This window comes from Perissodus microlepis, chromosome 18 (genome assembly GCF_051167445.1).
Source record: "Perissodus microlepis isolate ML-2025 ecotype Zambia chromosome 18, ASM5116744v1, whole genome shotgun sequence".
Classification (NCBI taxonomy): Eukaryota; Metazoa; Chordata; class Actinopteri; order Cichliformes; family Cichlidae; genus Perissodus; species Perissodus microlepis.
The window spans coordinates 3,441,320-3,455,316 of record NC_140478.1 but is presented as its reverse complement, the minus strand read 5'-3'; the positions used below and the strand labels follow the sequence as shown (position 1 = coordinate 3,455,316).

General features: G+C 43.0%; 1 protein-coding gene across 1 annotated transcript in view; it reads right to left on the bottom strand.

Moving 5' to 3' along the window:
- Positions 1–13,997, bottom strand: part of pappa2 (pappalysin 2) — an 86,850-nt gene that overhangs the window by 26,150 nt on the left and 46,703 nt on the right. The window contains exons 16-21 of the mRNA XM_084912719.1: positions 10,371–10,506; positions 10,100–10,274; positions 9,591–9,656; positions 9,409–9,505; positions 8,181–8,358; positions 502–715 (exon numbers count right to left, since the gene is read on the bottom strand). Of these exons, the coding sequence (XP_084768845.1) occupies positions 502–715; positions 8,181–8,358; positions 9,409–9,505; positions 9,591–9,656; positions 10,100–10,274; positions 10,371–10,506 (866 nt within the window). The remainder of the gene's footprint in view (positions 1–501; positions 716–8,180; positions 8,359–9,408; positions 9,506–9,590; positions 9,657–10,099; positions 10,275–10,370; positions 10,507–13,997) is intronic.

Below are 13,997 nucleotides of genomic sequence, written 5' to 3'. Positions count from 1 at the left end.
CAAACTGAATATAGTTGTGTGGATGATGGGCCAAAGAATACCTCTTAAAAGCTGTATACTCATTGATATTTAAAACTTTCCCCTTTGGGTTCTGGGTGTTCATGGGATGCATTGTTACAACAGTGATTAAGAAAAAAAATCTAAAGCAAAGATCCTAATTTTATGAACTAGTGCGTAATGGGAATCTTGTAAAGTAAAGGAAAAGAGAGAATTTCCTCCATTACGCATGGAGGCATGTGTAATTAAACACTGTATTTAATTTGGTTTGTCTATGCTGACTAGTGTCCCATTTGGATATAACAAGTAAACGCCTGAAATAAAAAGTTTTCCCATTGATAATTTAAGGAATCATTCAGAAGACAAAACGCCTGGAAGTAGAATAAGAAGAAAATGTTTTGTGCGTGTTTCAAGCTTTATGCTGCAATTAATACTTAAATAGTGAATGAACTTTGTCTAATGCTACTCTGTTGACTGTACTGCCAGCATTTCTGCCCAACTTACCGTCCTATCTTCTTTTTGAGGCTCCCTAACACATAGAAGCCTGGGTTGCATTTGTAACGACAGACAGAGCCAACATCGTGCCCTGAAGCTAGACAGTCTGCTGTTAGCAGCTTGGCATTGGATACGCTTGGCACCTCTGGACATTCTATCTTGCAGTAGGCCTCCGGGAAAGACCACAGCCCGTCCTCCAAACATACCAATCTGTCACTGTCACCTAGGGAGGAGAGAGGGAGAGGAAGCAGAGGGGAGGTGAAGGATTTTAAGATTTCCAGAGAATTTTAAAGTAGAGCCAAACAGCTAGGTTAGTTGTGTACTTAGCTTTGTTATGTTACAGAGATATGTTCACGTTTATTTGACTGCATGAATATAGCAGAACTTCTTATTTTAATTGAATGATAATAATGTTTAATGAAAATGAGAAGAAAAACCTTAAGGTTCAGAGATCACTGGTATTCTCGCTCTAATATTGTAGGCCTTTACACTATAATAAAAGCAGTTCCAAATGACTGTTGTATTGAATTTGTGCTCAATGTGTAGTTTGTGGCTCAGCTGCAGGAGACGGGTGGGGCAGTGGCCCATCGGCCGGCAGCGGAATGGGCGCTGTTGCCACTGCTGTTGGGGGAGGCTCAAGCTTGCCACTGGCGTCTAGATGTAGCTTCGAAGATGTGCGTAGAGCCATCCTGGACCTACTTGTCCTTTCACTGGCAGCAATTTTGCGGCAGTGGAATGGGGGTGAAAGATCAGACCTTTGCATCATGGAGCTCCGCGGCTCCATGATGCAGCGGTCCGATGGCTTCAGCCGGGACCGTCACCAGAGGAGGCACAGCTGCTGGATGTGGTGGTCCAGGAGCAGTTTGTTGAGGGGTTTCCAGGGGAGACAGCACAGTGTGTCAGTTGCCATCGGCCCGCAAGCCTGCATGCAGCAGTCACACCAGCTGAAGACCACGTGGCAGCACGGCCAGAGGAGGCAGTGGGCCACATGCAACCAGCAGTGGATAGTCGCCCGGTTCCGGCCCCGAGGAGGTTCCCCACCTCTGCTATAGCTTTGGAAGCTGCGGGGCAGTCATCTTCCCGTCTGCGGCCATGGGACCCTAACTCTGTCTCTCTTGCTGGTCTCTCCACATGTCCTGGCAGCTGTAGACTCTGCGCCCAACCCACCAGAAACCACACGAATGCCGGGGCAGGAGTGCTGGAAGTGCAGGCAACCAGGATACATCAGCTGAGAGTGCCCACGGATGGAGGTGGATCAGGTGTTCTATGTCACTGGCCCTCAAACACCTTCCCTCGATCTGAGATGGGACGTATAGCGTAGTGGTAAGTTGCCAAGGGTGTATACACCAGGCTATGGTGAACTCGGGCTGGATGCAGACCCTGGTCCCTGGCACTGCTAGAGGCAGAGTGGGTGGAAGTTAGGTGTGTGCATGGGGACACACACAAATATCCCATAGTCCTGCTGGAAATGGGCAAAGTGCATAGAGAGAATACTGCGTTTAATTCATGCCTGACGCATCCCTTAATTCTCTGGACAGATTGGGCGGGGTTTAATAATCGGTTGGGGTAGTGTGTGGGGATGCGTTCACGACCTATGACGGCATGTTTTGTCTGTGTTACACTCAGCGGTGATGTGGCGCTATTCAACGCTGACTTTCTGCCAGCTCCTGCCAGATTTCCCACTAGAGCAGTCTCATGATGACACCTTATGCTCAGCATTCGACGAAGTGATAGGAACTGGTGGTCACATGGTGCACCATGACGCAGCACTAACCTGCTCACATTTTGTATCATTTAAAGATAGGCTGTATCGAGTGAGTCGTGACACTTGCACAGAAAAGGAACACGCCCAGTTGTTGGTGCCAAAAAGCTGCTGGAAAAATGATTTTCCAAACAGCTCACTATTATCCTATGATGGAGCATATGGGGTATGATAAAACTCTGGAGCAAATAATGGCCTGATGTTATTGGCCAGGCATCTAGGCGGATGTGCGCCAATGGTGTGTGTTCTGCCCGGAATGTCAGCTGGTGAACCACCCGGCCATTCAAAAAGACTATGAAGTGGTACAGTCAGACAAGTGAGGAGCCACACAGATATATCACCTCAGCCTCCTAAAAGCACGGAGAGAGGCTGAAACCACTTCTCTGGTGAGCTTGGTGAAGGAAAGAGATGAGTTGGGGCCGGAGGTGCCAAATTCCGCCATACCATCCTTCCTCCGTTGTGATAACTATCTCACACAGGCTGAAAGAACGGATATTGCTACATTGCAATAATGTTTTGCAGATATCCCCCCCCTGCCCCGTCACACTCATAGAGCACCATTTTGAAACACGCCCTGGTGTGACGATGCGTTCAGAGCCCTACAGGTTATCTGAACATAAAAGACAAATTGTTCAGAACGAACTGGCTGAAATCCTAAAGCTGGAAATAACAGAAGAGACACACAGTGCATGGTGTAGCCCCATTGTGTCCCATAGTGACAAAAGATGGGTCAGTATATTCCTGTGTCGACTACCGCAAAGTGAATGAGGTGTCGCAGTATGATGCCTACCCAATTCCCCAGGTCAGAGAGCTACCTGGACTGGTTTGGCACTGCTGGCTTTTTCACGAAGCTGGATTTAACCAAGGGCTACTGGCAAATTCCCTTGTCTCTAGAGTCCAAGGAAAAAAATGGCTTTCTCTACTCTGTATGGTTTGCACCAATTTCCCACACTTCCAGTCGGCTTGTTTGGAGCCCAGCCACTTTCCAGCAGCTCATGGACCGGGTGCTATGTTCACACACTGCGTATGCTGCTTGTGGTCACTCCTGGGCATGTACAGCGGGTGGCTGCAGTCCTGGAGTCCCTGAGGCAAGCGTGACTCACCACCAATTCAAGGAAATGTGTGGTTGAACAGAGGGAGGTACAATACCTGGGGTACCGCTTCGGACGCAGGCAGGTGCGCTGTTAGATGGATAAAACAGCAGCCATTGCATTATGCCCGCATCCCAAGATCAGAAAAATGGTGTTTAAATTATGCAGCAGGCTTTCCCATTTTGCTGAAATGTCATTACAGGAACTGAAAATGGTACTCAGTAGTTTTTGTGGCTTCATGTGCTTTTATACATGCGCAACGTCAAGCATGCGCCTAGTGAAATGGCAGTTGTGTCCATCTCCTCGCAGATCTGTATCAGGGCATCACTGATCTCACAGACAGTCTGAGGTACAACCTGGACCAAAACATAATGTCCCAGAGGTGTTCTATTGGATTTACTCAGCCTAGCATGGGGGCCAGTCACTGTTATCAATTCTTTCATCCTCCACAAACTGCCTGCATGCTTACCAAATTAGGCCAGGTATTGTCATGTACCAGTAGGAACCCAGGACTCACTGCCAGTGGGTCCAAAGATTTCATCCTGATAACTAATGGCAGGTGCTGTTGTCTATCCTGTAGAGGTCTGTGCATCCCTCCATGGATATGTCTCCTCAGACTATCAGTGGCACGGTGGATGTGCCAATTCCGGTATTCTACAGCAAATTAAAAGTTGGGCTCCACAGTGCCCAGCAGTGTCCTGTTTGGAGGTCAGTTTGTATGACACTGGCAGTGTTCCTCCTTGCACAAAGGAGCAGATACCAGCCCTGCTGATGGGGTAAAGACCTTCTACAGCCCTGTCCAGCTCTCCTGCCTGGAATCTCCTCCATGCTCTTAAGACTGTGCTGGGAGACACAGTAAATCTTGATGTGCCATCCTGTAGGAGTTGGACCAACTGTGCAACCTCTGTAGCATCCAGATATCGCATCATGCTAGCAGCAGTGACACTGACTCATGCCAAATGCAAAACTAGCGAAAACTCAGTCAGAAAAGATGAGGAGGAAAAAAATTGTCAGCCAGCCTCCACTTGTAAAAACATTTGTGTTTTTGAGGTTGTCTCATTGTTGCCCATCTAGTGCACCTGTGGTTAACTATATCAACGCAAAGCAGCTGAAACTGATTAACAACCCCCTCTGACACTTGAACTGATATCTTGGACGTGAACTTATATCCCAGAAGGCTTAATGACTTAATGTTATACAATGATTAAACCGTGTTCTTTATTTATTTCTTTATTTATTTTGACCAGTGTATATACTTAAGTCTTTTTCTCTATGGCCCTCAGAACTATATATATATATATATATATATAAACATCTTAAGCGCCTGTAATGCTGGAACTGTGCTGCACAGCCATAAAAGTAGAATATAATATACAATAAAACACAGGGGGGAAAAACAAGTATGTAAAAGTTTCATAGCTCTGTCTTGTACAGTTATGAGCAGATTGAAACTTCACTGTTGCCCATAGCTAATATTTTTCAAGGCTGAATGGCCCCACATGAAGCATGAGTATTGTTACGTGTGGAGAATGGTAACACTCTAAACCTTTCACAACTTTTATTAGGTCCATAAAATGTAATGAATCTTTAACATGAAATCTCATTTTTCAAGTTTTGGAATAATGAAAAATGCATTACAGCTGTACTGGTGCACCCTGAATATATTTTTGTGAACTTCATAGTGTGCTTTCAGTGCTGAGTAATACACGATGGACTTCAAACATACTCCACAGAACCAAAAGCCACAAACAGAATTATTTCAGCACAATCTGTATTTAGATCAGGAATCCATGGGTCTTACTGCTGACTCTACTACAACATTTCACTGTGGCTTTCCAACCACCAACACAAGTGTGGACATCACGTTCATTCCATTTAATCACTTCAAGAAGCGGCTGCTGCATTGCATAACCTTACTAAATAACCTCTACTGGTTATTCTATGCTTGTGTCCTAATTGTGGGTGCCACAGGCAATATTTGTTCTCTATGGTCTTGATGCACGTGAGCTTTATAAAAACACTGTGGGCATCTAAGTACGAGAAAGTTGTGTGGTGTCTATGTGTGCGTGCAAAGGGGACAGGAACATGCCATATAGATGTTTCTCTCAGAGTTCATCCTGAATTTCAATAACAATTCTGTCAAGAACACTTTAGTCAAAATAGGACTCTTATTCCCTCTGCAGTTTATATTTGGCGGCACGGTTCTATTCTGAAACCTCCTCATGTGCATGGAAAGTTAATAGAAAGTGAGAGAAGCAGCATTCACACAACAAAACAGGTATGACAATGGACACAACACTTAAGTCAGAAAACTCTGGGCTTGACGTGGGCTGCAAAGCAAACTGCAGATAAGCCAGCAGATGAAATGTGCGACAAGAGATTTGACAATAGGACAGACAGAAGGGTATCTGCTAGGAGAGCTGGCTGAACTTGACACTTTGGCCTGCCCGAGCTAGCAATGTTTCATGAAACCACCTAACATTTAATTGGCCGTAAAGCTTCATGGAACATCAGCGGGAAGAGCAATCCTAACTGAAAGTTTGTAAATAACATTCCAAAGGGATTTCAGTCAACCATGCAGATTCGATGCTCCTTTCTGAGCTGCTCTTCTGAACAAATGTGCTTTAAATAAACAGCTATATCTGACTGCCAGGAGCTAAAACCACTTCATCTTCTGGAGTTTAGTTGGTGAAAGCATTTTGCTGTGATCAGTAGACCAGCGGTCCCCAACCCCTGGGCCACGGACTGCTGCAGTAGACTGTTGTAACTCCAGCAGCTCAGTCATAAAGCGGTTTAAAAGATTATTAGCAAAAGTCATCAAAATAATAGAAATTACAGAAACAAAGCATAATTTAAGCAGGATGTCTGTCCTTGCCATTGCCATTGGAAAAAGATTCATTCTATTCATCAGTTTTTTAGCTACTTTAAGTGTTTAAGATTTCTTTGGCTCCTTTCTTCGGTATCTAAAAGTATAATGGGAGACAGAGCCTTCAGCTTTCAGGAACTGTGGTGACACCTTTCTACTTTAAACATTAGGCTTAAAACTTTCCTTTTTGATGAAGCCTTTAGCTAGAGCTTCCTCATAAGGTTTCATCTAAGTTTGATTATCGGTTGGTATTTTTGAAGAGTCTTTACCTTACAACAGGGGTGGGCAACTCCAGGCCTTGAGGGCTGGTGTCCTGCAGGTTTTAGGCTACGTTCACACTGCAGGCAAAAGCGCATCAAATCCGATTTTTTTGACCCTATGCGACCCATATCCGATCATGGTGTGACAGTGTGAACGGCACGAATCCGATATTTTCAAATCCGATCTGGGTCACTTTCGTATGTGGTACTGAATCCGATACATATCTGATGTTTTAGAAAGCGACTGCTGTTTGAACGGTCACGTCGCATTAAATCCGTCTTTTACGTCACTGACACAAGACAGACGCCAATTATCGGCGCCGGAGAAGCGCCCGAGAAGACATCGCGAACGCTTCCAGCGTAGATGTTAGTGAAACTGTTGGGAAGACAACGTTGGAGAAACGTGAACATTTTATTTAAACTGTATAATCTGCAGATTCTGACAGAAATCTCCTTGATCCATCACAGCTGATTTAAATGGCGAAATGACCTCCTCAACATGTCTTGAAGTTCTCCAGAGGCCTGGGAATGAACTAATCATGTGATTCAGGTGTGCTGACCCAGGGTGAGATCTAAAACCTGCAGGACACCGGCCCTCGAGGCCTGGAGTTGCCCACCCCTGCCTTACAATATAAAAATGAATGAATTCAATTGAATTTGTTATCTACAAGAATTGCCCAAAGACAACAGACTAGGTACCTAATTTTCCCAGACAGTAATATGAATAAATAGGGAAAAAAGTTGCTCAATCACAAAATGTTTTCCACATTAAAAATGTCTCATTATGAACTCATTACTCTTTTGCGTCTTACTGGGAACAGCAACCAGTAATACATTTGAGACTGTCACTTCTAGTTTTATTTCTTATAATGCTGCCAAGAAATTAAGCTTCAGCTAAGGATAGCTTTTTGAGGCAGGAAAGTATAGCGCCCCAGAAGTGACGTTACATATTACGTGATTCGTTTAGGGTTCATTATTCAATTTCAAATGCACAACCAACTTCAGCAGAATCCAACTGTTGGGTGCGAGCACAGATGCAGCTGTTCGGCCTGCCTGTGACAGTGGCAACTACGGTTACTCTTCGCTTGTTGCTGTGGATCCGTCTATGCTGCAGTAAATATTTCTACTACTATTATTCATTTCTAATCTGCGTCTTTCATATACAGCCACTACATTAAAACCCCATTGCCACCCTATGGAGTGGCTCATCTACTGATCAGAAGGATGGCGGTTCGATCCCCATCTGCTCCAGTCTGCATGCCAAATATCCTTGCGCAAGATACTAACCCCAGGCTGCTCTCTGATACATTCATTGGAGTGTGAATGTTACATAGAAAGCAATTAAAAAAGCACAGGAAAAAAGTGCTTGTGTGAATGGGTGAATGAGGCATGCTGTATAAAGTGTTTTAATGATCCAGGATAGGAGAAAAGCACTGAAAGAATCAGTCCATTTACCATTTATACACCACATGGGATCAGAAACAGTTGCTTCAATGCAAAATTCAGTTATGAAAAGGAAAGACCTCAGTCAAACTGAACCACTGTTAATTTCACCTCTGTTTGCCCTGTTATGAAGTGTGTGAAAAAAGTCCAAGGATCAGAGGTAATAATGACAGTTTTGCAAGGTCCTGCAAAACTGACTGCTTGTGAGGTAATGCAACATTAGTGTGCAGGATAGTTAAAGTATGAAATGTAAAGCCATGAGCTACCTTGTAAAATGGCTGGTGATCCACAGGTGAAGGAGCACTGTTTGCCAAACGTGGTTCCCCAAGAACAACTGAATATGGCGTGGTAGACATGAGACTGATCAGGAAAGCCACAGTCTACGGGCTGACAGCTAACGACACGATCCCATGAACCATGGAAACACTCCAGTTCTGCCTTTCTCTGAAATTAAAACAGGAAGGTGAAAAAAGACAAGACAATAAACCTGTGAAGCAGGTGATGAGAGTATTTTACTATTGTAGAATAATGGATGTATTATTTTCTACATTTTCCATGCAGAGTAAAATACCATCAACAATCTTCTACTTTTTGGACAGCACGTTGTGTAAGTGGTCCTTACATACTGTTGCAGAGATAGATGCTCATATTAAACATGGCCAAAGTCCCATCTGATGAGGTTAGCGGGGATACAAGTTCGTCTTTTGTACCCATGTCTCTGTATGACCTCACTGAGAGTGAATATCCATAACATGTCCATCTCAGGCCTCTCATTTCTCGACATGTGACCAGAGCAGCCCCACCTGACATACAAACCTTTTGTTTTCAAGGGACAGCCAATCATAAATCAGGGCTGTCAAAACCATTTTACATTGTGGGCACACTTTGATCTTAAGTGATCCAGATGAGTGAAACTCCGCTCTCTGTCAGTGAAAAACGTTTAACTGAGATATCTTAACATAAGAAATAGACAAACAATTTCAACTGCAAATTGTAAGAAATAAATGTGTAACATTTTCAAAACAGTTTTTGTAACCAGTTTCCTAGATTATTATGTAATTATAAAACAGAAAATGTCATTTTTTGTGAACCAATTGTAAAACAAAAACAAAAACATGCATTTCTATAGTCAACAGTGAAAAAACATGAACATTTTTCTTATTTAATTGTTTATCTATTATTTAACTACTTTGATATAGTATGTAGGGAGGTCTTTATCAGCAGGAAAAGCTATAAAACATATTAAATGTATTAAACTGATTCAAATATATTTAAGTCCGAACATTTATTGCCTCCTTCACATCAAAAGCCCTCCAGTGGGTCAGATTGGAGCATTTGTTGGGCTAATTCTGTCATAAATAGATAGGCTTGTTTCAGATCCAGTTCCCAGTGTAGGATAAATGTAGAGCAAAAAGGGTTTTTTTAAATGATAAGATCAAGATGATAAGTTAACATTCAACATTTGGTGATAAAGCAACACAATATCCAGTTTACCTGGTGGGGTGGGATCCATCTGCCATTGAGAACTGTAATACTGAAACCTCTGTGGCACTGAACAGTGCAGCGATAGGCCTCGCCTCCTCCTGTACACCTACAGAGACACACTGATATATAGATAGTTCTTTTGTTTGTTGCTTCAGCTCTCTAATTATTCAGTTTCATTCCAAATGACCTACCTGACAGAGGCGTGTTCTATATGAGGAGAACTACAGCTGTCAACCTGACATGGCTGCCTCAGACAGCTATTGCAGGGGTGGAGGGAGGAAAGGAGAAAAGTAGATGGATAAGAGGCAGGGAGACATGCAGGAGAAACAAAAAGCTGTCCCAACGTCCTCTGATCAATACTTGTATCCCAGATGGTAACTTTTGGAAGGTCTAATTTTGGCTATTTGTCTGTAGCAAAAGAAAAAGATATCTCCAGTTTTGTTGATAATTTAGCTGCTCATCGTGATCCAAAAATGTAGGAATGCACTAACAAAGTCATCAATCGCAAATCTATATTAATTGGCTTTTTAAAATGTTTTAAATCTGAATCAATATCTCGATTAAGTATTATGGAATGGGTGCAAAAAAAATGTGCAGTATTATAATTTTCCCTTCTATGCTATGTATGTGTGTGTGCACGTTTGGATGTGTGTGTGTGTTAAGTAGATAGTTGTGGGAGAGCCCACCCTCTGATGCGCACCCGGTCAGGGCGAAGGTGCTGAAGTGGCAGGAGGTCCTCAGAGCTACCCCTCCCACTGCCACAGTGGGGGAGGAAAGGAGGAGGATAACAGAGGACGTGAGGAAGAATGGCTGAGAGAGGTCGTGGGTCACGTTCACCACCAATGGGTTTCGATGGCATGAGAGGTCATGCGTGCCTGAAGAAATGGAAAGGTTTCAAACATACAGACCTTAGTTTTTGCTGAATTGTCTGTTGTGTTCTAACTTTGTTTGAAAGATTACAAATGAAGTACCTAACGTGTGGTTCCTGTCAGCGGTGTCAGAGAGGAGAATGGTGACTGTCCGTCGACACTGCTCCCTAGACCATGATCCATCTGACGCCAGGTACACCATCACAGAGGCTGCCACTCCAGGATGGGTAAAACCCACCTGTTGCATTGATAATATCAGGTAATATCAGGTAAAAGGCTCAAAGAAAGAAAAACAACATACTATGAACAGAATGTAGTTTTAGGGAGACAAGATCTCTGAGTTGCTAGCCACTGGACCTCGTTTACAAATATGTGACAATATTCTTGTCCAGCATGTAAAATCACTGCATGTGCACACCAGCCAGCTTTGTTCTTACCATGGTGTAAAAGTTAGCAAATCATACCTGCAATGTGCATACTGCATACTATTAACTTTCTCAAGACAGCCAGGTCTTCTAAATTTCTTCTTTAATTATAAACAAAATCACATAAGAAAATATCGATAGATCACAGATTTATCACCTGTTGACTGCACCTGTTTTATTTTTCCCTTTCCCTAATTAGACCTGTTTGTTTTCATCTGCCTGTCTATGAGTCTGTGTTTGTGTTCCTTTTGCCTGCAACAGCAAAGTGTGGCTGTGGCTCAAGGAGCTCGAGCAAGGTATCTACTAATCAGCATGTCAGTGTTTTTATCTATGGCTGCTCCAATCTTTGTACCAAAGTGTCCTTGGGCAACATTCAGAACACTGAGTTCCTCTTTGCATGTTCATCAGAGTGCAAATGTTACATAGAAAGCAAAAGAAAAGTGTACGGGTGCTTGAGACATACTGAATAACATGCTATATATGAACAAACCCACTACCATTTCTCAACCCTTGACACTTGGAGCGTCTCTAAGCTGTGGTCTACTTTTTTCTCTGCCTGATCAAGCTCGAATCTAAACTGATTTTTGTTGCACACTTTCTGTAATGCTTTTACAGCCACCTGTAAAGCATGCAGAATCTGGGTGTTTCATACTTAAGCAACAGATTCTGGGTTCAGTATCACTTTAAAGAAACATTAAAGGAGAAATGAGAATGGGATTCCAAATGAAAGTGCAAGACTGTTAAATTACAGAGCAGGTAGAGATGGGGGTGATGGAATGGCAGAGTTATGCTTTTCAGACAGCACAAGAACAGATATTTAGGGAAAAGGTCGCTTTTCAGAAGCAGACCATTTCAAAGGAAAAACGGTGTTCCTGGGAAAGCTAGCAGATATGCCGGTCATAATGAAGGCTTTTCAGACTGTAAAAGAGTCTTTAAGGCGGCCTTCCAGAGCATTTGCAAAGACGTATCTGATAAAGAGGACATCCATAAAAGAAGCAGGGAATGGAAAGATGAGTCATTCAACAAAGAAGTGGATATGAGAGAGAAAGAGATAAACAAGCATATGCAAAAGGGAAAAGGCAGGTTCCCAACTGCAACGGAGCCTTTAATCCAGAGAGTGACAGACAAGGTGAACGGCTACCAGTCAAATCCACAGCTAGTCTACACTTTGTCGCTACCCACAAAGTTGACTGTGGGAACTGTGGCAGTGGAAACATTAAATAATAAATATGAGAACCTGAAATACAACAGTATGAAAAAGTGTTTGCCCCCTTCCTGATTTTTGATTATCATACTTTAATGTTTCACATCATCAAACAACTTTAAATACTAAACAAAGATAACACAAGTCAACAAAAAATGCAGTTTTTAAATGAAGGTGTTTCTAAATAATGTCATGTCTGTGTGTAGGCAGGCAGGAAGAGAGGACCCAAAACGCAGGAGTCACGGAGGCAGAAGTAACTCAAAGCACACAGCTTTATTGCTGGTATGAAACTGAACAGGAAAAACACTAACTAAACTGGGAGAACAGAATAACTAGATAGGTTGGCAAACAGAACACAGCAGCCGCGAGGATGAACAGACGTTAACGACGCGACACTGACACAAAGACACACTGGGCTTAAATACACTGAGGGAGTCATCAAGGAATTAGAGACAGACGGGGAACACAGCTGGGAGAAATAAGACCTAACGAGACAGGGAGAGCAAAGCCGGAACACTGACATCAGACAGGAACAAGAACCTTCAAAGTAAAACAGGAAACAAAACACACTTTACTAAGACACGGACTAGACAGAGACAGACAGACTTGGCACTGACCAAAGCCTACTAAATAATAATCATAATCAAAACAGTATCACTGATTAATCAAATCATAATCTAGAAAAACACCAAAGCATGAAAAACAGAAAGCTGGGTCAACATGACCCAGAACCGTGACAAATAAGGGGGAGAAAATCCAAACCAGCATGGCCTTGTGTGAATCCCCACCCCCGAACAACCCCTGTTACAACATAAATTAACTGGTGTATCACATCTTTGGAAAGCTGAGTTAAATGTCTCTAGCAACACCCAGGAGGCCTAATTACTGTAACACCTGTTCTCATTCAAGAAATCACTGAAAGAGGACCTGCCTGACAAAGTGGGCTAGACCTAAAGATCCTCAAAAGCCTGACATCATGCTGCGATCCAAGGAAATTAAGGATCAAATGATAAACCGAGGAATTGATTTCTCTCAGGCTCAAAAAGGTTATAAAGCCATTTCTAAAGCTGTGGGAGTCCAGCAAACCACAGTGAGAGGCATTATCCACAAATGGCGAAAACACTGAACAGTTGTGAGCCTTCCCACGACTGGCTGCCTGACCAAAATTACCCCAAGAGCGCAGCAACAACTCCAAGAGGTCACAAAAGACCCCAGAACAACATCCAAAGAACTGCCTCCCTTACCTCAGATAAGGTCAGCGTTCATGGCTCCACCATAAGAAAGAGATTGGGCAAAAATGGTCTGCATGGCAGAGCTCAGAGACAAAAAGCACTGCTAAGCAAAAGGAACATAAACGCTTGTCTCAGTTTTGCCAGAAAACATCTTGAAGATGTCCAAGACTTTTGGGAAAATACTCTGTGGACTGATGAGAGTGTTGAACTTTTTGGAAGGTGTGTGTCCTTTTACATCTGGTGTAAAAGTAACCCAGCATTTCAGAAAAGGAGCATTATTACCAATAGTAAAATATGGCGGTGGTAGTGTGATTGTCGGGGGCTGTTTTGCTGCTTTAGGACTTGTGGTAAATGGACCCATGAATTCTGCCGTCTACCAAAGCATCCTGATGGAGAATGTCCGGCCAGCTGTTCATGACCTCAAGCTGAAAGCGCACTTGGGTTGTACGGCAGGACAATGATCCTAAACACACCAAGTCCACCTATGAATAGCTTAAGAAAAACAAAATGAAGACTTTGGAGTGGTCTAGTCAAAGTCCTGACTTGAATCTAATTGAGATGCTGTGACATGACCTTAAAAAGAGCCCGAAACCTTCCAGTGTGGCTGAACTATAACAATTCTATAAAGACGAGTTGGCCGAAATTCCTCCACAGCACTGAGTAAAAGACTCATTGCCCGTTATCGCAAACACTTAATTGCAATTGTTGCTGCTGTGGATGTTAAGGTTTAGGGATCAATCACTTTTTCACACAGGGCCATGCAGATGTGAGGTTTTATTTTTTCATCTTAATAATAAACCCCTTAATTTAGAAACTGCATTTTGTCTTTACTTGTGTTATCTTTGTTAATATTTAAATTTGTTTGCTG